This window comes from Cyrtonyx montezumae, unplaced genomic scaffold (assembly GCF_038088225.1).
Source record: "Cyrtonyx montezumae isolate F1298 unplaced genomic scaffold, pur_monq_1.0 scaffold_8, whole genome shotgun sequence".
Taxonomy (NCBI): domain Eukaryota; kingdom Metazoa; phylum Chordata; class Aves; order Galliformes; family Odontophoridae; genus Cyrtonyx; species Cyrtonyx montezumae.
This window is the reverse complement of record NW_027072089.1, coordinates 93,290,214-93,315,974: the sequence shown is the minus strand read 5'-3', so window position 1 is coordinate 93,315,974 and position 25,761 is coordinate 93,290,214. Positions and strand designations below refer to the sequence as shown.

The 25,761-nt window shown below is 38.2% G+C and overlaps 1 protein-coding gene across 1 annotated transcript; it reads left to right on the top strand.

Moving 5' to 3' along the window:
* The first annotated feature begins 3,066 nt into the window (after nt 1-3,066).
* Nucleotides 3,067-24,072, top strand: STK17A (serine/threonine kinase 17a). Its single transcript, XM_065753045.1, has 7 exons — nt 3,067-3,280; nt 7,974-8,186; nt 15,185-15,329; nt 21,209-21,335; nt 22,033-22,081; nt 22,190-22,369; nt 23,143-24,072. The coding sequence occupies exons 1-7, from the start codon at nt 3,108-3,110 to the stop codon at nt 23,474-23,476; spliced, it is 1,221 nt and encodes a 406-aa protein (XP_065609117.1). The 5' UTR covers nt 3,067-3,107; the 3' UTR covers nt 23,477-24,072.
* Nucleotides 24,073-25,761: the final 1,689 nt, after the last annotated feature.

The window sequence follows — 25,761 nt, the reverse complement described above, 5'->3', positions numbered from 1 at the left end:
CAGTTTACATTAAAACTTTCACAAATGTAAAAATAATTCCATGAATCTTGCAATAATGATGCATAGTGCTGCCACTTAGTGGAGCTCTGCTTTCCATCCTTAGGTTGGAAAGGTGAAAATTAGTAACACTGTTTTTTGTTGTTGTTGTTGTTGTAGCTAGTAAAAACTTTCAGTTTGTACAGATGTGTAGCATAGGATTGTTGTTCAGCCGTGTTGTGTACTCAGAGCTCTTGTGCAAGTGCCTTTACGTGATGACAAAAAGAATTTGATGAATACAGGAGTGAAACGATTCGGGTGATGAACTCTTCCTGCTGGCTCATCTGTAAAGCAATCACATCGAGAAATAAGGGGTTCATCAGTGCAAAATAAATGACATCATACAGAGCTCAGGCAGCTTGCAGAAATTCCAGCCACAGAAGATCATATTTCTCCGTGACTACATAAGCTGCAAGGATGAATTTAGCACCTGAAAAACAACCTTAAGAAAGTTCTTTGTGCTGAGCTATGGATACGTGGATTCCATGTTTCTGTAATAAATGGATCGTGATGGCAACAACAATCATTTAGGACAGTTGTGTCCAAGTTGCCTGAACACTTTTATATTGGAGGGGGAAGGGCTCTGTGAAGACCAAGGTGTAGTCAGATAATATAGCTGAGCAAAACTTATGTCCCTGTGCAACACATCTTTGGAGCAGAACTGAGATCTCTCCTTCGTTCAGTGCATACAGACTAAGTGGAAATGAGCACTCTTTTAAACAGAGTACTGGTGGTGGTGTCTCCCACCTTACCTCCTGCTCCTCTGCCTGCAGGCCAAGCACTGCTATGAGAATTAACTCCTTGGTTGCTGTTGGCAGAAAGGAAAAAATATGTTGAAATATTAAAGTTACCTGTATACACAGAAACCACATTGTTCTGCCATCCAAATACAATTGATCATAAAATAGGTAATGTTGCAGTGATTGAAGCCAAATTTCCAAACACTGAACATAATTTATATTTTTTTCAGTAGATAATACATGAGAGTGACCAGCGTAGATACATCTATTTGCTGATCTCTGAATAAATCAAACACTGTCCACATATGTACATGTTTTTCCTGTGGACCCATGTGTAACCTTGTGTCACAGTGTTTAAGGTAAACGCTATCTTAATACTCAGGTAAACCTACAGTGAATCATGAAGAGTATGTTTATTCCTTCTATAGGGAAAAGTAAGTTTCCATGTATCAACTCCATAACATTCTGGCACTGCTGTGCAAATCATAGTCTAAATCACAGAAATCATAGTCAAGGGGGAGAAAACTTTATTTTGGTCAGTTTTAGAGATAGCAAAGCACTTTTTTTTTTTTTCTGTCATAGTCATGTCCTCCAGATAATTCCATCTAAGAGTGCAACAGATCCATCTTTCTGTTATACTGAGACACTGGGCTTCTGATGTCATTGGTGTTTTCTAACCTATGGAAGAAAAACAGATAAATGTATGTGCCATAAGGAACAAAAGTTCTTTCACATAGAAGGAAACAATACATTCAAAATTCTCCATAATTTGAAGAGAAATATATTTTAAAATTGTCTGAAGAAACACATGTCCAAAACTTGAAGGCCTGTGATTTGTCATATTCAGAATCAACTGCTAAATCTTTAAAGGAATTCAATTACCTAAAACGTATGATTTACTATAAATTTGGCCAGAGAATCATAAATATCCCCAAATATTTTGAGGATGTTTTGTTTGTATTACAGAATCAGTAACCCTGCTTCTTTCTATTAATTTTCTTTGCAGATTCTTTTTTTTCCCCCTAGGGAAATGTGATTGGGAATGTAAAGAAGTAGAAATGGTCATAAGGATTAACATGAATTTGAAACCTTTATTTAGGATTAACATGCTTTTAAGATAAGAACATTTCTTCAGAAAACAGCATTTTTCCATAGTAACTGCCTCTGATACGTACTTATAGATGTAACAATTTTTAACCACCATTTAATCCAAGTGTTATCCTTCAGCAGAAGCAGTCTGGCTCTGCTACAATCTAAACAACATTCTGAGTGGAAAGCACATCAATACCATAAGTCTCAAACTCTCCATTATTCTGGTTCTGGAAGTTATTCTTCAGCTATGTAATCCTGCAAATCAAGTTTGGCATAAAATGAACGAGGAAATTTCACAGAAATGCCTTGTCAGCAGTTCTCCCATTTGAATCTTCACCAATTAATGACTGGGGTTTGGCCTGGATCCTTCCTTTCATGCTGGCCCACTTCCCCATTAGCTGCTCATTCTTCGTGCTCTGGACACAGGCAGGCAGTGGCACAGAGATGCTGCACCGTGAATGCAGACAAATTCAGCAGGGCTGCCTGGGCAAGCCATTGTCACATAAAACTGTGCTCTTCAGCACCCCAGGACACTAGGGAAGCCAAGCAGTGAAGGGCTGCTGAGATGAGCCAGGCGTGGCTGTTTCCCAAGCCTCTTCTAGTTCTGTCCATCGCTTGATCAACCACGGAAACAAACTCCATGCTTGGTTAGGGAACGCAGGTCTGCCCTGCCAGACCAGGGTGCATAAGGAGCACAGAAGCTCTCACAGTAATCAATCCTATACCTGTGCAGCACCAAGAAGTAAAAACTTCACAAGCAAACAAAGCAAAATTGTAACTGTGGACTACACATTCAACTATGTAGGTAGGTTGCTCTGAAAGTGATGCCTCCTATTTATTTCCACGGGCAACCACAACGGATGCGAAGAGCAGAATAACACTATTCGACAAAGCAAATTCTCAGCTACAGAACAGCTTTTCAGCACTGTCACCAGCGTTAGCTTTGCATTATTGCCGGTGATGGACAAGAGCCTGCAAGAAGTGACCCAGTGTCGTTGTCTGTCTGGGTCCCACGAGCATCCCCAGCCGCGCCCGCCCCCGGCAGGTGGCGCTGCCGTGCCGCCGCGCCGCGCCGCGCCGCGCTCCCCTCCTCCCGGCAAGGTGATGGTGGCAGGGCGGAGCCCCGCAGCCACGCCCCTCTGGCGGCCACCCGGGTAACGCTCCTCCTTCCCCCGAGCCGCGTTGTGCGGTTGGGAGTGGGGCCGGAGCGCGGCGGGGAGCAGCGTCCTGGGAGTAGCTATGAGCCCCGAGGAGAAGCCGCTGCCCGGCCGCTCCCGCGATGAGCGCCCGCTGCAGGCTGCTGCCGGCCGGGGCCGTAGGCGAGGCGGTTTGCTGGCGGAGATCCGCACGCCCATCCGCACCGAGCCGTTCCAGCTGCGCTACAGCCTCAGCCCCGGCAGGGAGCTCGGCAGGTGGGTGTGACAGCGCTCTCGCTCGGGGTTCGGCGTGCTTCGTCTGTAATGCGTGAAGGGGTGAGCAGGCAGCAGATGCTTTCCTGCTGCTGAGTGTCGGAGCTTGTCGGCACGCTTTGCTCGCTGGCCGCCAGCCCGGCCGTCAGTGTAAGTGCTGGGACAGCCGCGTGCTCCGCCATGCCAAATACAAAAGACCTGGCTACTCCGGATGGGGAGCATAAGTTGCCTAAGATAACGTTTGGCTTAATCTTAAGATGTGTTAATTTTGTTGTCCCCGAATCGGAATGTTCGCAGGCGTATCTTACCTTGCTTTAATGTTTAATGTTGAACTTTCTGAATGTTGTAAGGTTCCCATTTTTGGTCAGCGTGCTCTTAAATGATTCCAGCAGTAGTCATTTGAGATGAGCTAATCCAAAGTATTGCCTCCTTTGCAAAGGAGAATGCAACAGTTGCTTGAGCTTTCCCTTATCATCTGTACACTGCGTCATTTTGCTGTAAAATCGGGGACAATGTTTTGATTATTTTCTGGTGACAAACTTGAGCATGTTTCTGAGTATGCACACAGTGCACCCTCTGGATGTCTGAGCTCCGTATTTCTAGAAGCACTGCCTCAATCAAAATTTCTTGTCACTGATTCACATTACCTAAAGCCTTTTTGGAGTGTCCATTAAAATTGTACTCAGGTACTTGCTCCTATTCCTCAATGAAATACCCCCTAGCTCATTGTTCACAAAATACCATTGGGCTATTCTTCAGCTCCTTGATGTAGCACTGCGTTCTTTTAATGTAAAACAAGCTATGCACGTGTTGGTGGCTACAATTTCTGTACTAAAAATAATGCTTCTGGTTCTAGAGGTGAGTTGGAAAGAGGCCTGAACAGTAGGTACTGCTTTTTCTCTAGAACATAAGAGTATTCTTAAGTGACTGCTCTAAACCAAGCAATCTTCTGCCAGCGAGACATGTGCACTGCATAGCTGTAAAGGTATTTCATGTTCAATTCAGTTGATTCTCCTCATTCCCATTTTATTTCTAAATAAACAAGTCTGCTCTCTGCCCAGACCTAAGAATAACTATTTTAATAATCATCTGAGGAAACTGAATAGAATAATGGTACTTTTTTTTTTTTTTTTTTTTTTTTTTTTACTGTGGTTTCGTGGATAGGTAACCTAGCTCTTGATTTTGTTTTCTGAAGTTTCTGACATAAACTTACTTCTCAGGCAGCTTTCAGGAGCTCATGTCTTAGTCAGATGTGATTCTTCTTCAGTTGAATGCATTAGTAAGAATGGATAGATATGCTGTCACACTTCTAAGCAGCTGTTGAAACAGTTGGGGAAGTCAGAAGGAAGTGAAGACAAGACTTGGAAGCAGCTTATTGCACCATTTGAGAACAGACTTACGTGAGGAAACGTCCATGTACATCAGAAATGGAACCTCTTCACACTTGGCTTTTTGGAAATCAGAAAATGTAGAAGAAAATCACCCTTTGGAAAAAATGTTTGACATGAATTATGTAATAAACTGCATATAGTGCTATGGATCTCAGAAAAAAAAATTAAAAATAATTGCTGATATTTGTAGCAGTGACTGTGCTTTTTAGCTCATCTTAAAACTGTTGCAATAAGGTTAGTTCTTTGTTTCCCTTTGCCAGCCAGAATTAATTGATGTGACATAAATGCTGTTTTGACATTTGATTTGTGATGTGAGGCTCTTCCTTTAAGCCATAATGTATGCCAGATAAAGTAATGCTAATTCTGTTGGCAGTCTTGAAAGATGACACTGAGTTTCTTTATGATCAGATACGATATCTTAAATCATAATTCTTGACTGAGGCTCTTGTGAAGACTGAGAACAAGTCGTTTTCTATTCAGATCACCCTTAAAAGCATTTTTGTTTGCTTGGATGACTGATAGTCATTTATTAACTTAAGAGAGGAGCATGAAGTATTACCTCTCAATGTAATTTCCCTTCAATGTAGAGTTCTCCCTGGTAGCTCCTCTTAACGTAGCTAAACAGGTAATACTGATGCTTAATACTGTTTTCACAATTTAATAGCAGATCCGTTTTTTGAGAGGAATTTCAATAAGCAAGATCTTAAGAAACACAAAGATGCATCATCTGGGTGTGCTTTATGGGAAAGCTTTTTCATACCTGTCTATTTCTGTCTACTACGTGGTCTCTGTCAAAAAGGAAATCCTTAGAAATTTATCTCTTGGCTTAACTTATTGCTTTGATGATTTTTTCCAGTGGGCGGTATCCTTGATTCTGAAATAGTCTCAGATGTGAATCTAGGTAGGTGCATAATTAGTTCTGTTAGTTAGAACAGGGTTGGGTTGCACTTGGGTTGGGGGAGTTCAAGCTATGTGTGCAGACTGTGAGGAGCCCTATGGAGAAAAGACTTGGAGAGAAAAGGGTGTCCAGCAGGGTGAAGGAGGTGATTGTCCCCCTCCACTCTGCCTTTGTGGGGCACCATCTGGAGTACTGCATCCAGGTCTGGGACCACAGCATGAGCGAGATGTGGAACTGTTGGAGCAGCTCTGGAGGAGAGCCACAAAGACAATCAGAGGGCTGGTGCACCTCTTGTATGAGGAAATGCAGAGGGAGCTGAGCTTGTTTAGCTTGGGGAAGACTTCAGGGAGACATCATTGCAGCCCTCCAATACTTGAGGGGAGCTTACGGTGAGAAGGGGACTGACTTTTTATGCTGTCTGATAGCGCTAGAGGAAGGCAGGTTTTTTTTTTTAAGAGCAAAGCAAGTTTTAGACTAAAGATAGGACTTTTAGATTGGAGTTGGTGGAAATTCTTTATTTAGAGGGTAGTGAGTAGAGAGATGTTCAAGGCTAGGCTGGATGGGGCTTAATCTGGTGGAAGGTTTCCATGCCTTCAACAAGGGGCTGCAACTAGGAGAGCTTTAGGGTCTCTGTCAACTCAAGCCATTCTGTGTGATTCTGCTTGAGTGATTCTACTTAAAAACAGGAATGCGTTAACCCAGTGGCTCAGATTTTTGGTTTAAAAGCACAGTATCTGTGTATCTACTAGGTATTAAAATAATTTCTCTTTTTTTTTTAACTACTTTTATTTCTTCTTTTGGAATACTTGCTACTTTCTTCCATGTGTTCTGTTTGGATTTGGTGCTGAAATGCAGCTTCAGCAGCAGTTGGAACACTTTTATTAAATGCATAACTTTACATTGTCCGCAAGTCATAAAGACTCACATCTTCATTTGGGATAGCTTAAAACCCTTCTCCCTGGCTACAGCGGGAAGGTTTTCTCAGTTGTGGTTAGACTCACAGTACTGGAGGGGTGTTTACTGTTAGAGCCACAGTGCTAATCACAGGCTGCCTAGAAGTCTGATGAAAGGAATCACCATCCTTGCAATATTCTGGGGATTGAGGGTGCATAATGTCTGGAGTGTTCTTGATAAGCTGTACATGCTACAAATTGTTGTTTTTTTGACAGATCTGCAGCAGGCACGCAGCAATTCGTTAGGCTTTTGGGTGGCATTCCTGAGTAACCATGGCTGTTATCAGTAGTTATAAATTAGACTGTTGTAGTAGAGCTTGACTAACGGATATCCACTTTGTGGATGCTTATTTGACTTAATTCCAGCTGGGTGATTTTGAAACAAATTTCTATTATAAGCAGGGTGACCACAAGTGCTTTCAGCAGTTACTCTTCATGTGAAGCAGTCTAGGTTAGGAGCTGCGAGAGTGAAACTTTAGACACGAGCTGAATTAGTTAATTCTGTGTATTTCAGCTTGGACATAGGAAAGGCAAGACTCGAGAAATTGTATTCCAGACCAGATCAGGACTCTAATTTTGGTTTCAGCTACCCTGCAATAAGTTAAATAAGGAAAAAGGGATGACTCTCCAAGCTATTCCTGCAGCTTTATAAGAAAATGTAGACATGGAAGTAAAATCAGTCATTTTGTCTAACATTATACCTGTATGGTATAGCTCAGGGGATGAGGATTCACCATTAGATGATACACTAGTTCATAGAGCTTTTCATTCCAGAAATCAGTACCTGCATGAATGGAATTGAGTGGAGCAGGTGGCTTGCGAAGTTTAGGGCAGATACTTCAGCCCAAAGCACTATGGGGGAAGACTTCTGAAAGTGCTACAGCATGTTTTTAACTGGACTGCTGGCTTGGTGCAACTCGTCCACTGTGTTTTGTCAGAAAATGATACTCGTTAACGTGGGTTGTGCTCAGTTCTGCATGGTGTATGTTTGTATTCACGTTTTCATTACTGTAAAAACTGTTAGAATGCTCCCTTGAACATAGCAGTGAAAACAGTAACTGAGCAATTTGTTTACTGAAGTATAGTCACAGAAAGAATAATTTTTTAGCTTGTATCCCATTTCACTAGCTTTTCTTGAAAGGATATCTTAACTTCCTGAACTAGCACAGCTTATTTCTGGTGTATGTTTGAAGATCTGAGGTTACTTGAACTGATAGTTTGCTGTTATTTTGTTCTAAAATCCTTATTTTTAATGGAGATAAGAATATCACAGTCCTGAGTGTAACCTAAACTCTTTATAGTAGAGGGTACTGCTCAGCAAGGCATCTCTAATTTTAGAGGACGCCCTTAATGGTGATTTGGTTCAGGTTTTCTGAAATTGTAATTTACAAGGGTTATACTGAAGTTGTCACCAAGGGACTTAGTTCTAACGTACAATTCTTCTATAATTTCAGAGGAAAATTTGCAGTGGTGAAGAAATGTATCCAAAAAGACACTGAAAGAGAGTTTGCAGCAAAATTCATGAGAAAAAGAAGAAAGGGCCAAGACTGTCGGATGGAAATAATCCACGAAATAGCAGTCCTTGAATTGGCACAATGCAACCTTTGGGTCATTAACTTGCATGAAGTTTATGAAACCGCAACGGAGATGATTTTAGTCCTGGAATAGTAAGTACTAGTAATAATTCAGTATTTGCTTAAAATTGTAGTATAAAAATCTTTTGCATCCATATGAATAATGTGAAAAGCAATTTTACTGCTTGCCTGTCACTTGCTTGAGCTCAAAAACTTGCCAAGAAAATCAGTATTGCAGGAAGTTATGTGCAGTCTTGTAACTATAGCAGAATATAACAATTTTTCCAGTTCTGTAGTATCTTTCAAAGCTGAAATATAAACTAAATACTCAATGAAAAAATCTTAAGTGAAATCTGAACTGCATATACTCCACACTTGGAGCGAAGTCTGTTCATTTTACTTGTTTTGAAAAAGGTATTAAAACTTAACACTGTGTATTTTAATGAAAGTGTCAAAACCTGCTGCAATCAAGAGTGAAGAGCTTCATAGTTAACGACCATCTCTCTTTTCTACCCTTAATTAAAAACTATGAAAACTAAGATAAACAGAATGTTTTGCTCAGGAAGTGTTTTGTTGGTGGTTTGTTTCTCTTGGAGGAGGAAGGGTTGGAGTTATGTGTAGACAAAGCTGACCAGCATCCGAATTTGTTACTTTTCTCAGCGTAGCGTATCTTTAAGTAAACGTCTAAGTGAACACAAGATTAGTGGGATAAGATACTTCTAAGGAAGTTAGTATAGAGACTTTGCTTCCCTTGGGTTCTCTATCTGGTTAAACTATGAAGTATTCTACCTGCAAGGTCTTTCGGGAAGTACAGGACCTTAGAACAGCAAGCACTCCCATGCTCAGTGCTCGCCGGGTGGCTAACTGCTTCTCCTTAACATGATGCAGGCAAGATCGTGTCTTCCACTTGATGGAAAAAGGCAAGAGACCTATGTTGGTGTTTATTTGAAGACCTTTTGGGCAGGCATTTGAGATGTGTACCAAACATAGCACTCCAGTGTATTTTTGGAGAAACTAAGACTTGTGAAACTATTTTAAGTCTGAATCTTTTGTATTCCACGTTCACCTGGAATAGTGACATTTAACTTGTGACTCTACACTTAACTGTTTTTCCTCCCTGAGTTTGTCCAGACAGGCGGTTCTACAGCTCTGAATGCTCATCTGATATTCCAGAGGCTTAGTTTTTCTTCATATAGATTCTGATAGGTAGACAAATGCTTTTTGCTGTTGAACAGCTCAGTTAAGATCATGTTCAGACACTGTGGATTTAAAATAACTGTGAGAGTAACAGTGGGGCTTGATAATTGAGAAGTGACTTGACCTATCCTGCTTAAGTCTGGTTTGTACAGCTGTTCTCTTTTCTGATTACACAAATGAATAGCAAGGTATGTGCCCAAATCTGATGTTACTCCAAAAGAAACTGCATCTTTGAAGTTCAGTGAAATAGAATTAGACTGTGGTGTTTTGGATTTTTGGTTTTTGTTTTTTTTTTTATGAAGGCAAACTTCTTTCATAAATGTGTTGTGATGTGAGTGATTTATGAAATGTTTCATTTTTCATTATAATACAGAAGCATCACAGAGCTTCAGGAGTCTTGACTGCTGGTACTGGAGATGGAAAAAGTATATGTTTTAAGCACTGGTAACACAGATTTAATGAGAATACAGTTTATGAGAACACAAGCAGTAGAATTCAGAGCTTGAAATGAGCATTAGGTTTTATGATAGCTGTTAAGCAGAATTGCTGGTTTTCATTTAGAACTCAGTTCTCCTACAGAGCATTTTGAATACAAAGTATTAGCCAGTAACTAGGTTGTTCAGTAATTAGCATTGTGATTATTTTTATATGCATCAGTCATACCTTGTTGCAGATAAATAGCTGTGTTGGAGTTGTAAATTAAAAAAATGCTCTTTCACTGACTTCAGCAAATATGTCTGGCTGCTTCTTTCATGTCAGCATGTTCCAGAGGCATGTTGCAACAGCACAGGTATGAACGCTAGCAGATTTCTGACAATTTGTATGCAAAGGATTAAAGAACGTATCTGGACTGTAAGCTTCTCTAGGGCATTTCAGTTTCTATTAACCTTCCACAGTCTGTGTGACAGATCCTTATCGTGGAAAGGAGAAAAATACTTAGTTGTTGCCCAATAACTTTATCTGCTAAGATTTAGAAGTTTCCTCTCTTGAGGTTGGGTCTGCTATGAGGAGGTGAGGTGTTATTGTTTTGCCTTTGTGGGAAGAAGTCTTAATGGTATGGAGGGTTGCCTTTAAAACAGTATCAGCTTTGACAGAAAGCATATTAAAATTGCCTACGAAGTGTTAATGTCAGTTCCAAGCAATGTAAGACAGTGAGCCTTCAGGATTAGTTTTAACTGCAGGATGGCAGAACTGCATCTGTATCTGCACAAACACTGACTTCTTAAGGTTTTGTGCAAACAAACTGCAGATAAATTAAAAAGCTAGTTTGAAGGGGTAGTGTGTAAAGCCTGGAATTATCCTATGGAACAGTGATGTTTTTTCTATTTTAGTGAAAATGGAATTGAAAACCTGGGTGTTCAGTGAAAAAGGCAAGAGTACAGAAAACCTGACGCATTCAGATGATTTCAGAATTGCTTTTTCCCTGCAACTTTTGGGCTCAGTTATTGTGTATGACCTACTGACTTTTGATTCTTTAGAAAGAAAGAGAAACAGTGCATCTGGTGCTTCAAGCAGGCATTTTTATTAGTGTTCATCACTATGCGGTTCTACATCTATGGAAAGAACAGATGTCAGCCTGTTAGTGGGTCACCTTTTAAACAAACTTGTATGTCTAACTTCAAAATCAAGGGAATTATATGTTGGATACACATAATTGGATGCAGAATGGATAGTTACCTGCGTGAATGTCATGTATGTAGAGTAGACTTCTGTCTTGCTTACTTTAAGCAAAAAGAAAGTTATCTCCATCATCTTGAGGAGATGGTTTGAGTTTATTTGATATGCTGAATTAAGTACTTTTTCCACCTATTGGACCTGGGTAATGTTACTGCCTGTGTCATCTTGGTAATACCTGTGCTGTTTCCAGTGTCTGCACCTTGTCTACCTAGTAGAGCAGTTAACAAAGGTTTATTACTAAATGGTTATCTCAGATCAACAGTGAAGTTTTTGGGAGAAACTTCTCAAACTGTGTTGGTTACCTTGTACTCTGCATTTCATTCAGTTCTTAGGCTCCTTGATCAGAAAGATGGAAGGGGCAGGAGAAGTACGCATTTGTCTGGGAACTGAGAACTTTATTTAATAAACCAAACCAAAACAACAGTCTATGCAATTTAACGTGTATGAATGCTTTTCTGCTCATACTTATGTCCTCATCAGGTACGGATTTTCAGTAATCTTTTTCTTTAGTCACATTGGTATGTTAGGGTAGTCTTACACTTCAAAAATTCTCAGTAAATTTGCTCTCATACTTGCCACCTAATGGTACACCTCACCAAGGAAGTACTGATGTATTGTAAATACACTTGAAAGGAATAGGATATAGAATTTTGTACAGTGCATGGAGACAGGAGGAGGCTCAGTCTCCTCTGAATTCAATGTCAGTGTTGTTGTAACCATGATTAATGTTCTAGACATCAACTGATTTAGCTATTCAGTTATTCTGATTAGGAGTAGCAATGTTAGCGTGATTTCAGTGATTAAAAGCACTTGGATTTAGCTTGAATCACAGAATTGTAGGGGTTGGAAGGGGCTTCTCGAATTTATCTAGTCCAACCCCGAGACTATATAGAAGTTAGTGGTACAACGGTACTGTCATAAATACGTGAATTTCTAGGCCATTCTACTCACTGGAGCTTTTTTAGTTTGTAAATAAATTATATCTCATCTTACTTCTGCACCTTACTAAGGAAATGCATACAAGAGAAATAATGTATTCTAAACAATTCTTGAGTTTCAAGAAGTCGTGCCCCTAAATATTTCCTTATCTATCTTTTCCAGAGTAAGATGGCTTGTTCACCTAAACATTTTATTGTCTGATAGTTCTTTTTATTTCCTATGGGGATTTTCTTTGGAGGAGGGTCAGGGTACTCAGTAACTTGCAGAGCAGTTACTATATAGTTACTACTTTCAGAGCAAAAACTTAATGGAAAATGTTTTCTTGGAGGGGAAAATGGGTACGTTAAACACCTGGGAACTCTTGATCTGCATGGGTACTGAAATAACAGCAATGTTGTGTTTGTAATACTTTGAGGGTTTTTTGTCTCTTCCGTGCTTCCTTGTTTTTGTTTTTTTTCCCTGACCTCCATCTAGGGGGATTCAAAATAACTAAGTGGAAAGTATTGTTAAGCAGCGTGGCAAAAATTGGCACAGATCTGTAGGAGAATCTTCTTAGAGTTCATTTTGACATTGTGCTTTCAAACCCCTATGACTGAGCTGGCTCAGTCAGCTGACTGTTTTGCTTAAAGGAGTCAGTTAAGCTCTGTTCACAGCAACAATACCCAAAACAGTCTTGCAATTAGGAAGTTTGCAAATCCCCCGTGTTCCTCTAAAGAGCACTAAGTGTATGTTCAAATGTGGTAATTTTGAGATAAAGTCAGTCTGGAGGAAGGTTTTCTATCTACAATCTGAATAGAAAATTTGATTTAAAAACAAAAATGCTACATGTTAAAACTTTTTTTTTCCATGTGAAACTTCTTTGTAAAGCTAACTACTTCTGTCTGTTGGCTGGGAACAACCATGTTTCATACGTCATGAAATAGATGTGTATGTCTAAAGGCTTTATTTGTTTGACTCACTTCTGAAGGTGCCTAAGTTGGTCATCTTTAAGAAGTGCTGCCAGTTACTTAAATACTTTTATTTGAAAACATTTTTTTGTATCTAGGGTTTTCTACTCTCATAGTATTTTGTCTTTTCATTTCAGTAATGGGACATTTTGTTTCAACTTCTTCTTGCCTTGACTTCTTAGAAAATTCAAAGTTATTTACGTATAATATTAAAATTCTGAGTAGCTTGTGGTTTAGCTTGGTGTCTACTTTAGCATTCTAATTTGTTAGTGTAACTTAATTGTAGCATATGTGTATTAAGTAGGCATACGTCATACAGGGCCCTGTAAGACCTACCTCATGCTGATTCTCAGCTGAGTTTATTAAAGTTTATTAAAGAAAAAAGTGTGATCCCTGTTTGGCAACCGTCCTGGGGAATGAGTCCTATCTCACATAGATGGAAATGACAGAATTAGTGCTTTTCTTCTTTCAGGGGTCAGAGATACCAGCAAAATCCTAGGCTTGCTGCTGTGAAATATAGTAGTATTTTTGGTAATGGGTTTTATCACTGTCTGTATATTAAAATGTAATGCTACAAGGTTTTAAATCAGTCTTCTGAGTAACGTCTTATGACATTCTGAAAATTGAATTTGTTTCATTTATTGATTACAGGAGACATTTATCTTGAAGTTCCAAGTGATACTGCTTTTTTAAAAAGGAATGTGATTTAAAATGTTAGAATAAATTATCTCATGTCCATTTTAAAAAAATTAATTAGTATCTGAATCTTGTCCAAAACTGGACTATAGCTATCTATTTCCTTGAATTAAATAAAAACAAGCTGAAAAAATGTAATGAACAGTGTCAGGAGCATAGATTTTTCAAGAATTGAAGTATTAACACTCACTTCGTGAAAACTTCTTTCGTTCTTTTTCTACCATGTTTGGTACAGGATTAAGAAGAATGTTTAATAGTCTTCTTCAAGGAAAAAAAAAATCTTAGTTTAATAAAACAAATCATACTGCTGTATCAGCCAGCACAATGAACAGAAATACAAAGCTCTAAATAAAAAGTTGAGATGTAACCATCTTCTAAATTTATTTTTTCTTGCAAGACAATCTCCAGTGAGAATTTTAAATAACATGAGACTATCTGGGCAGATAAAATAAAAATTTAAAAAAATGTAAATCATGAGGCATTTTAAGGCTCAAGGACTGCACCAACCAAGTTAGAATTCAGAAGATTAAAACGCTGAATGTATTTAAGTGATTTCCTTTTTTTTTTTTTTTCCTCAGTCCATAATTCAGATTCACCACTTTACAGAACTGCCTTGTTTGTTTGTCAGGTCCTTGCTGAAAATGTCTTTCTTTTCTGGGTGGCTTAAGTACTGTAATTTATTTTTAAAAGTGCAAGCCAAGGGAGAAGTTGTTATGCATCAGTAAAGATCAATGTTTGTGCAAAGTCATTATGAGGTAACTGAAGACAACTGTCCTTAGGAGGTTTCACCATCTTTCACCCATCTGATTATGGAATTTCACAAAAAACAGAAATGTTGATACTATCTATACATTGATCAGTAGTAATTCAAAAATCCATTTGTATGATTGCTCTATTCTCATGCTGTTTTGCCCATTCTCGTTCTAAGATGGAGCATCTGTTTTGCTTATTTCTGTTGCTACAGAGATGATCTTGTATGTTGCTTTAGAGTACTTGACAAACATGTTTTTGTCTGTAGTAATTTATTTTCCTGTTTTCCTTTTATTTATGTAAGCATATATAAGCAAAAGATAAGGAATCAAACTCTGACAGCTAAAATTTTCGAAAATATTTTGAGTTGAAAGCTGTGTGGAAACTTGATGCACCCCTGTACAACAGAGCTTTCACAAACAACTCAACTATGAACTTTGTGTTTAGGCTTTTCTGAGTCTGTACGAAATGTTTTGAGGAGAGTTAGGGCTGGAACTATTTTGTACCATGTTTACAAAGGCTTACTTTGGCCAAATTTCCATGTAGTTTAATAGAAATAGCAAAAAAACACCTATTTATGTTTAACACTGCCCTTAAACAATTGTGGTATTCATCTCTTGAGAATAGTCACTTATATTTCCAAAATAGTCTCAAGAGTTACTGTAGGCTCTTATTTCACTTAAGTCAGGGGATATTATCTTTGCTTCTTTTGAAAGCTGACATACTGAATGGAAGTCTTGCTAGGTCATTAGAGCTTGCAAAATGTTTAATAACTGAAAATATCACCATTGGATGACACCATCTGCTGATCTTTCCTATGCTAGTATAATAAAATGAGTGCTATAGCTTAGTATTTGGAATAATAACATTCATACTGTTCTGTAGTGCTGCTGGAGGTGAGATCTTTGACCAGTGTGTTGCTGAAAGAGAGGAAGCCTTCAAAGAGAAAGATGTGAAACGACTTATGAAGCAGATCTTAGAAGGAGTTTCGTTCTTGCACAGAAACAATGTGGTTCATCTTGACTTAAAGGTATGAGTTGTGGTACTTTTCTTACTTCTTAAATGCTGGCTTCCTCACTGGTCACGTCATACTAAGAACACAACTTTATCATAAAAAATGGGTTTCTTTGTCCTAAGAAAGCCAGAGTATTGTGTATAGTTAAGATGTGAGTTGTAACCTAGGGATTTTTAGTAAGCTAGAACTAATTTTATACAGCTTTCATCCCTATGTTCTTATGAAATAAAGCAATTTTATTCTATTTTGATGTTAAACTATTTTTCTAAGCACACCAGTATTAAGACAGTCTTGCATTAACGTTTTCTAATTCTCTTTTGTGTCCAATTCCTCTGTTATTTACTAAGCAAGTAGTGAGGCACTACGTCTTCTGTTACCAGAATCCTTATTTATACTTTTTTACTTATGCATTTTAGCAGTACAAAAAGCTACCAGTAGCTTCCTGTATCAAGCTGTATGTACTTATACTGAAAAACATGAACCATTAATCAGCTAAAGCAGAAAATGAGTAATATTTGTACACAAATATCTCATCTGCCTGTGTTACCTTTTATTTAAATCTCCCTAGAATCTGTTAAAACTTTGTGGCCTACTGATTTAGTCACACATATCAAATAATCATACTAATATTTAATGAAAATTTCCTAGCACATGATAAGTGTCCAAGAGGACTAAAGTTCCAGTATGTTTATAGAAGGCACTCAGGGTCTCTGCTTCATCTGTACCTATATCGTGCTGACCAAAAGTATCTCCATCGAATTTCCTTGAAGCAGTTTATGTGAAATTAAAACACGTCTTTTGTGGACAGTATATATTTGTACATTATTGAAGTTAAAGCTGTGGTGTTCCTTAGCCATGGTATCTGGGTATCTAATAAGAAATGCGTTGTGTTTTTATGTTATTACGGTTCTTAATTGTGAAAGTACAGTGGAGAGTTGATTCTAGCTTGCAAACAAGGAGATTTCTCAAAGCTGGGGATTTTTTAGGCAAACTTTTTTCTAACTGATCAAAAAGCTGATGTTGTAAAATAGCACATCTCCAGTACAGAGGTTAAAAGGCCCAGCATTGCTTTGCTAGCTTTTATAAAACGTAATTAGTTGGGTGCTGCTTTTTGTGATGTGATAGAAGAGGAATTTAAGTGGTTGTCAGTCTGCGACTGTAAGTTTGTTGTCTTAGTCTTGTATTATAAATCTGATCAACCAGATCTGTGAGGCTGGCAGCTTGATGTTGCTTCTGTCTGACTCTTTACTAGATGCAAAACTTACATGTGAGAAAAATTGAGTATTTTGATGTGGTTTAGCAGTGTTCATGCCTAATTATTTCTTTCCAAAAGTGTGTTTCTTGTGAAACGTGGTTGAAACTTCATGTGTTTTTAATACCAAAACACAATAATGTAATCCAGTTTTGACACAGAGAAGAGTAAATATAGTGCTACTGAGTGTAAATTAAATATCATTCAGCAGCATTGTGTCAATTCTGTTTAATTTGCAGGGTGTGCATAGAGTGTAGTTGGGAGTCTTTCGTCTCCTCTTAAAGGCACATAAAAGCTGCTGAGTAAGGAAAGCTTTTTTCATCAGCTGTTCGATTTGATGGTGTTTAGTAAAGCTCAATTAGTTAGGAATGGGAAAGAATTTCAATTATAATTAAAAAAGTAGGGAATTTGAGGAAGGACTAGCTGCTGCTTGTCTGAGGTAGATAAAGCTGTACATTGCCAATTAAGTGCTTTGAGCAGTGCTCCTCTATTGTACGTGTTACTGTGCTTATCCAACAGACATGTTTTTTCTTCTGTATGGTTCCCAAGATGTTGTGTACTGTGAGGAATTAAGAGTTGTCATTTGAAAATTGCTTTGGCTGTCACTTTACACCCATGTTCAGAAAGTAAACTAATTTAATTATAGAGGTAGTGTCCTGTTGAGAAATTTCATCTGGAGTGTTTTTTTAATGAGTATTCCGAGCAAAGTAAGATTGAGTGTTCATTAGCACATGTTAGTATTCATTAGTTCATAAGTATTAGTCAATATACCAATATATTAGTATTAATAGAAGCGTGATACTTCTTGTCTAAGTGAACATCTAGGTAAATAGAGTTGAAAATTAAGATAAACAGTTCTTATGCTTTAAAAAGTTAGTGTGGAGTTCAAATTTCTCTAACAGTCAGGCCACACTATTTTTAAGCAGATAGAGCATCTAAGTTCCACAGAACCTATCTTGACTATAATCTTGCTGCTCAATTTATGTGACTTGCATTGATTTTCTTGCAGAATAAAGTGCACTGCCACCCTATTATGTCTGTTCTTTAGTGAAAGTTGCATATATTTAGTTATTTATTCTTGAGTATTGTGCCCAGTTTCTGGGCTCCCTGGTACAAAAAAGACAGGGATCTCTCTTTGAAAGAGTCCAGCGGAGGGCTACAAAGTTGATAAAGGGCCTGGAACACCTCTCTGCCTAGGAAAGGCTGAGAGACCTGTGTCTTCTTTTTTCAAAAAGACGACTCGGGGTTCTGATCCGTACCTATAAATATCTAAGGAGTGGGAGGCAAAGGGACAAGGCTGGATTCTTCTCAGCAGTGTGTGGCAATAGGACATGAGGAAATGGCCAGAAACTGAAGCATAGGAAGTTCCACACAAATGTGTGTGGGAACTTCTTCAGGGTGAGGATGACAGAGCACTGGCACAGGCTGCCCAGAGAGGTGGTGGAGTCTCCTCCTATGGAGGTGTTCAAGACCCACCTGGATGCCTACCTGTGCAACCAGGGCTAGGGAGCTGCTTTGGCAGAGGGGTTGGACTCAATGATCTCTGGAGGTCCCTTCCAACCCCTACAATCCTGTGATTCTGTGAATACATTCACTAAAAAAAATAAGCCCCCGAGCAAATTCTTCTTTCCTTAAAGATATTTGAGACCTTAAACTTTTTCTTAGGGCAGACTGATCAGCCTGCTTTACTGTTTTTATACACTATGTACTCAGGATATTCCAACCAGTATACTTTTCCTGTTTGTTCCCGTAATTCCTTGGGTGTTTCCTGTCTCCAGGAAATTTGGGTATGGTTTTCTCTGCATAGATGTATAAGAACAGACAATAAAGCTTCTATCAACTGTTATCTACTAAGTTGTAATACATGTCTCAAGGGTTTAACATTTCCTCACTTAAAAATACACTGTAAAAAAAAATCTTGTTTGTTCTATGTAGAATTAGATGCTTCATTAATTTTACATGTTACAGTGAGACATTTTTTAGTTTAAAAAGATGATCTTAATTATGCATCCATAGTCATACTGTTTTGAAAGCTAACTAAGTTTACATGAAATATTATGGCCAAACTCTGATAGAGGCTTCTAGAACAACGGGGAATATGCAGTATGTGGATTTTTGCCATTATATCATCTGTTTACAGAACTTCAAAACCTATTTGCAAGGTAGGTTTGAAAGAGGACCATTTTTCTAAGGGTGTGTGCTATAAATGATCTGTGCAACTTACCTAAATTGCTAGAAGAGAACAGATCTTTGTATGTGTTGTCTAATTTTGTCCTTTACACTGAAGTTCAGAAGATCAGTAGAGCTGTGCTCTTTCACGTGATAGTAGTTCAGTCTGACTTAATGAAAAAATTAAGATTGGCCAAAGTTTGCAATAATGAGTTACACTTTTCACTGGTGTTACTTGTACACGATGCTAGAGGCATAACCAGCATCTCACATTCCTAAAGGCAAAGTTTCTGATGTTGATAGTATTCCTAGAAATGTACAGATCCATTCATTTTCTTCTTATCTTTCCCAAGGTGCATGTTTCTGGTGGTGCTAATGTGGCATTAGGGTAGACTTGGGTGAACACATAATGTGGACTCTGTATACATATCAGTCTTGTAAAGTGGTACATTTAGTCTTTCTGTTCAGTATACATCATGCAGAGATCTTAACTGGAACCTTTAAGCCTTCCTGCAGTAGGAAGTAGCCAGTTTATAGTAGCCATGTCATTGCTGCTTGATAACAAGAGTGCAAGGTACTTTTGCAAAATGGCCAGCAGGAGAGAGCCTAGCCTGGCTATCTCCGGTCTCTGCAGGAAGCCAACGTACTGGCAAGGCTAGATATATTACAGCAATGGGAAAAAAAAAAGGAAGAGTACTTTACATGATAAGTAAATGATCTTCCTTTAAGTTTTAGAGTAATTGTGTTGAGCTGAAAATGATAGGAGTTCTAAAGCTGTAGCACCTTCAGGATTTCAAGCTGGGTTTGAGCTATCACTTCATTTGAACCTCATAGTTGTTCTTTGAAAGAAGAAAACTGGTGTTATTTCAGTATGAATAGATTTAAGGTCATAAGTCAGCTTGTACTGCAGACAATTTCTTACTATTAAAAATGTTTCCTCATTTAAATATAGAGAGCAAATGCTTTTTTCATACTTTCTCTTTACCTCTTCAGAACATAACTAAATTTCCCACTAGGAAGAACATCTGATAAGTTAATTTGGGAGGCTTGGCCACCTTTATTTATTTATTTATTTATTCAGATGTTTGCTGCACTACAATAAATACAGAATAGAAAATGTGAACTATAAAGCATATGGTAATATACAGCCCCAAAAGCCTTTGTTAGGCCACCAGATCCCAATTGATATAGAGATGAAAATAAGCTGTTATTAATACATATGTTTACAAATACAAAACAGCACCTTGGAGTTCCTTTTAAATACCCTGGCTTAACTTTACAGGAATTAAAGAACTTGCATTTATTCAGGTGTTGCTGCAGGAAGAACTAGGCCAAGATTTTAAAATGTTCTTGTATGGTTGTTGTTTTTTTCTGTGATCAATAGGAAGGATGCTAGTGTGAAATCACTCTGTCACAATCAATGTGGAAATGAAAAATAACCGCTCTGTGAATAGGAGAAAACTATAGGTTTTGGTGTTAATCCAGTTGAGCTGTCTCCCTCAGAGGTTGCTCCTGTGTTCATACTTGTTTATCCTCCTTTCTTTTCTACCACCACTAATATGTGATAATCCGAGTTCTCAGGAAATAAAGCCTTCATCATTTTCATGGAAGTCGGGCTCACCAGAAGCTTGAACATTGTGTGAACTGTCAATGTTACTGCTTGCAGAAGTTGATGAGAGAATGCAGTGTAATCGTTGGCCCAGGGTGGGGAGACAGGGACTTGGTCTGGCAATGATATGCTCCAGTTGCAAAAAACTAAGACCCACTGTCTCTAGTTAGTTTTAAATTTTTTAATAGTTTTTAATCTCAGCTTCCATTCAAAATAGAAGGGACTCCTGAGTGACCACAGAGTTTGTACTAAGGAATGACAGACAAGATCTGGTGACATCAGAGCAAACAAGCTTATCCAAAGATGATGCTCTTAAAAACCTGTTTTTCAGGCTGCTATGTATTTTATTTTATTTTTTTACTGATCCTCAGTTAGTATTCTGTAATACAACTGTTTGTTCAGTTACAACGGAATTTCTTCAAACAAGTATAGTCAAAACAGTTTCATGTTTTCATGCTTTTTGAACAGTTGAGTGTTTTAGGACACCCTCGAATGAGAGGTGGTGTCACCAGGAGCGAACAAAGAGGGATGAAAGGTGGTATGAAGGACTAAAGGCACAAATGTGGAGATCTTCATATCCTATTGCTAAATGGTACCTGCTGGTATGTCTTCTGTGTGAGTTCAAAGTGAAGAAAGGTAGATGCTTAATTTTCAGTTCTTAACTGGAAATCCTGCCACTGCTTCAAGTTGATTTGTCTCTTCCAATTCACCTTTGGTTTAAAAATAAAAAAATGCAAAAAAAATCATGGGTACTGTACATGTTACAGAATGTATTATCGTTATTCTAAAACAATTATGCAATTTTATTACGTCATAGCCATAAGATTTTGGTGATATTGAACATCTACTTGCTTTGTTTTTCAGCCACAGAACATTCTACTAACCAGTAAGTCTCCTCTGGGAGACATAAAGATAGTGGATTTTGGCCTTTCCAGGATAATGAAGAGCAGTGAGGAACTAAGAGAAATTATGGGAACTCCAGAATATGTAGGTAAGTTGCTACTACAACATTGATGCAGCCTTAAGGAGGAAGGTACTATCAACAATGGAGAATTGTCTCAAAATTGGATGAATGCCAGACTGGCTGTGTAGTTACTGTGTCGGAAGAGCAAGTTATTACTAAGACTTGATACTGCTGCAAAAGTTGGAATCACCAGTCTAGTGACTGTGCTTGTGTTGAAAATGAGTGCATGTTCTAGACAAATCTGAGAAGTGATGACAAGTGATGACTAGTTGAAAAAGGTATGCTCTACTGAGTATGGTATTCTAGCCTCGTGGGGTTTGTATCCATTTCATTAAAAAGTAAAATCATACCAGCCTATGAAAATATGCTTGAAAATAGCCTTAAGTTGTATGTGTATTCTTGATGGGTGTGGGTTTTTGCAATATGGAACGTTGGATATTGAAATTACTTTTCAGTAGGAGATTTGTAGAGAGCTTTCCTAATTGGTTAAGAGATTATCCTTGCTTCTGAAGGTGATAATAAAAGGTGAACAGTTTTATTTTTACCTGAAACTAACCAATGATAGTAATGGATTAAATAACTTTAATATAAATACCTACTTATAAGCCACTTGATGTGTGGCAGTCTTGTATTAAATTTTTCCATGTGCCTGCTTTTGCAGTCTGTAACTGCAGTGTCATGTCTGCGTATGAGAAAATATATATATTTTTTTTTCCCTGAATAGCTCCTGAAATTCTGAGTTATGACCCAATCAGTACAGCAACCGATATGTGGTAAGTTGAACAAATTAATGATCATGGTAACACTGTTGGAAAGCTTAAAAAAGAAAACAACTAAAACAAAACAAAAATCTATTTTTGTGGTTTTTGCTTTCAATTTAGGAGCATTGGAGTACTGGCATATATTATGCTAACAGGGATATCACCCTTCTTAGGGGATGATAAACAAGAAACATTCTTAAATATATCTCAGATGAATGTAAGTTACTCTGGAGAAGACTTTGACCTCATATCAGAGTCTGCTGTGGATTTCATCAAGACTTTGCTGGTGAAGAAACCTGAGTAAGTAAAAGACACAACTGAGTCCAGTCCTACATATTAGCATATGCGTTTTAAAATGAGTACTTGAATTTTTGTTTTTCAAGTATAAGGAGTTCTCCATTTCCCTCTTGACTTGTATGTTCTGAATGTATCCAACTGTAAAATTAAAATTCAAAATTTCAGAAAACTGTAGTGTGGTACAGTATTCTGGCCTCTGATTTGTGTACCCTGCTGTTGCCTCTTACGTTAGCTGCGCTTTGAGCCTTCTGCTCCTGATGTATTGATAGAGTACCTTACACTTCTCTAGTTCATTAGCATGCTTTCCTAAAGGGAAGCAAATTGGAAATTCCAGCTCTCACTAGAGAAGTAGTGCTTTCTGTGCAAGTTCCACAATTTTTCACATGGTGTGTCAGCTACCAGAACTGTCTACTGTATCTTGGTGGTTTAATTGGTTGGGGGTTTTTTGGTGCATTTTTTTGTTTGTTTGTTTTGGGGTTTTTTTGTGGAAATACGTAAATATGGAATAATTTTCATATATTCAAGGAGAAAGTCTTTACCATATTTCTGAGCAAATTTCAAACTGTGGTCACAGAATCTTAAATACCTCATTTATTTCAGATATTAAGAGTTTGTCTTCTTGGACTGTTGGTCTTTTGGGGTAAAATAGTTATCATTTGAAGTAGTTCTGTCAATGTAGTACATTCATATCCTCGTAAGAAAAATGCATGAATATCTTAAGATATTAGATTTTAAGTTCAGTTGGATACTTCTTTAAACACTTTGTTCCTTTGCAGGGAGCGGGCAACTGCTGAAGAATGTCTCCAGCACCCCTGGTTAGAGCAAAGTGATGAACCTACTTGCAGGGCCTGGAGTAAGAGTGTGGGAGGGGAGAGTGGTGATGTCAGCCAGAAAAATGCAGATTCTGCCTCTGAAAAATCTGTAGACGTTGAGAAAGCTGAAGAAGAAGAATCAATGGTGACAGAAGAACTGATTGTAGTGGCTTCATATACGCTGGGACAATGTAGGCAGTCAGAAAAAGAAAAAGCAACTGAGCAGAAAGCCATTTCTAAACGATTTAAGTTTGAGGAACCATTGTTGCAAGAAATACCAGGAGAATTCATTTATTGAACTGTGTGTTACTTCATAGCAGTGTTTTCTACTAAACAAAAATATCCTAGCCAAGGGAATTTCTGATATGCAATGAATAGATAAAAGAAAATGTTGATAGATGGCATCTAAGGAGAATGTGCCAAGTTTTTAATTTCATGGAAGAAATAAACAAGATTTCAAGTGGCTGGCAGGAATTTAACAAAGGTGGAAGTTTATTTTGTTTGTAATTTTTATTTGTTTTTTTTTCTTTGTCTCTGCACAGCTGACAAACATTGTCAGTTGCTCAAATGTTCTGGAGAAGCTGACACAAGAGTTTCAGTGACAGATGTCAAGAGAAGTATATTTTAGGATACACTTTTGTCATGCCATGCAAATATCTAATACTGGGTTTTCCTCAAATATTTCTTAGCACTCCTGACTTTAGTGGACATATCTACTGATCTAAAAAATACATATGAAACAATTCGACTGGTTTGACAGATTTCAAAACTACACTGTATATATTTCTTTACATTTTCATCACGTCCAAAGACTTGGATTTAGTGTATAGTTAAACAGTGAGCTGGGTTTCTCTAGCAAACAATGCGTATGTCCCACAGGTAAAGATATCAGCAGACAATGAATTAAAGCAGACAAATTAAAAAGATTCCTGACCCCTTTTCCTCCACCCCCTGAACCCAGCTGAGGTTTACTGGGAGCATGTATACTGCCTTTTTTTTGTTCTAACTGCTGCTTTAGAAAGAAAGAAGCATCCTTAGGCTAAATTGTTAGCTATATTGAAAAAGGTAATGCATATGAGGAAGAAGATGCTATATCCTCTGAAACAATGAAGCATAACTCATACCTCGTGCTTCCCAATTGCTCCCCCTTAGACACTTGGAACAACCATATGTGTACAATGGGGCAGAGTTGGATTAGGGAGTAATATGGATGGGTCGTAGTTCTCAATGGGCACAGTCCTTCACAGAATAAAACCTGGACTAACCAGGCATCAGAGTTGACTGGTTTTTGCAATGTACAGATATCTGAGGATCTTGGACTGAGTCCTAAGTTTTCTAAACAATCTTTCATGTTGATGCTGTTCCAAAGTTTAATTTTTATGTAATTTAGTACTGTTATATTGCATACTGTAACTATTGAACTATTTATTTGGTTTCCTTGTGCCATTCCTTTATAATAAACCCTGACAAAAGTTTTCTCACTGTAAAACAATGAATAGAAACTCTGAAGATAGTGGGTTTTTTTCTTTTTTTCTTTCATGTTGCTGTGAACTTTCTCATTTTAAATATACTGGGAGCATTCTAACTCTAGTGAGCAGGAGTTTCACTGCTCCGACATTATTGTTCATTCTTCACATAGAAGTAAAACAGCTTATTAGTAATAAAGGCAATGCTGCTGTGATGTGGTTAGCATTGCTTGTGTGGGTGGAGGGCCGGAAGCACTAGGAAAGAAGAAACATGACCAAAAAGCTCTATGACATTGAATGGAGCGATGTGAGTTTTTCTATAACGCTTTGTTGCCAGGGGTCTGGTTGCTGTCACTTGGAGCCACAGCAGAAGAATACCACCTGACTTAAACTGTCTTATCAGGCTTCATCCTCCTTGGAGTTGCACATTGAGTGTTCACGCAGGGACAGCGGCATCTTGCTTCTTCAACGCCTTTATGGCTGCTTGTCTGGGGGATGTTAAATTCTGCAGTTTACCTCTGAATCTCTCAGTGTCCTCCAGTGCAACTTTGATTTTCTTCACATCTATATTGCCTCGCTTTTATTAAGTTGAGTAACGCACTGAGATTGAAGCACGGCCACATTCCACCCTTAGAAAAGTAACATTTGTTGCCATATCTGCATACCTAAATTCATAATTATTCATGATTGCTCACAGCAAATTGTTTTAGGGCCCTATAAACACTTTCAACTTTTCTTGTGACCGCAGATCCTGTCTCATCTGGATTGAGCTGCTATTGACAAAGAAGCTTAATATGTATAAATGAAGTACGTACTTTTACAAGGCCAGCTTCTGAATTGGCTGCTTACAGGCCTCCAGTGGGCTGCATTTTTTTGTTGACCTTTTTGTGCCTTAATGTGGCTTTGTATGGTGTTTTCAGCACCATTAAGAATTTGTATGAAGTTGGGGAAGTGTAATAGCAAGTATAATAGCATAAGCAAGACATCTGAGATCAGCGCTGTGGTTGGAAAATTACTAATGTACGATGCAGGACTGTCAGCCACTCCCACACATCTGAGGCAATTTGTATTCCTCTTTGAGAGTGGATAAAGCTGTAAGTGAGGCACTCCTTCCCTT

Coding starts and splice junctions, on each gene's coding strand:
- STK17A (XM_065753045.1), top strand. CDS start 3,108: ATGAGCCCCGAGGAGAAGCCGCTGCCCGGCCGCTCCCGCGATGAGCGC. Junction 8,187..15,184: donor ATGATTTTAGTCCTGGAATA/GTAAGTACTAGT, acceptor ACTGTTCTGTAG/TGCTGCTGGAGGTGAGATCT. Junction 15,330..21,208: donor TGGTTCATCTTGACTTAAAG/GTATGAGTTGTG, acceptor TTTGTTTTTCAG/CCACAGAACATTCTACTAAC.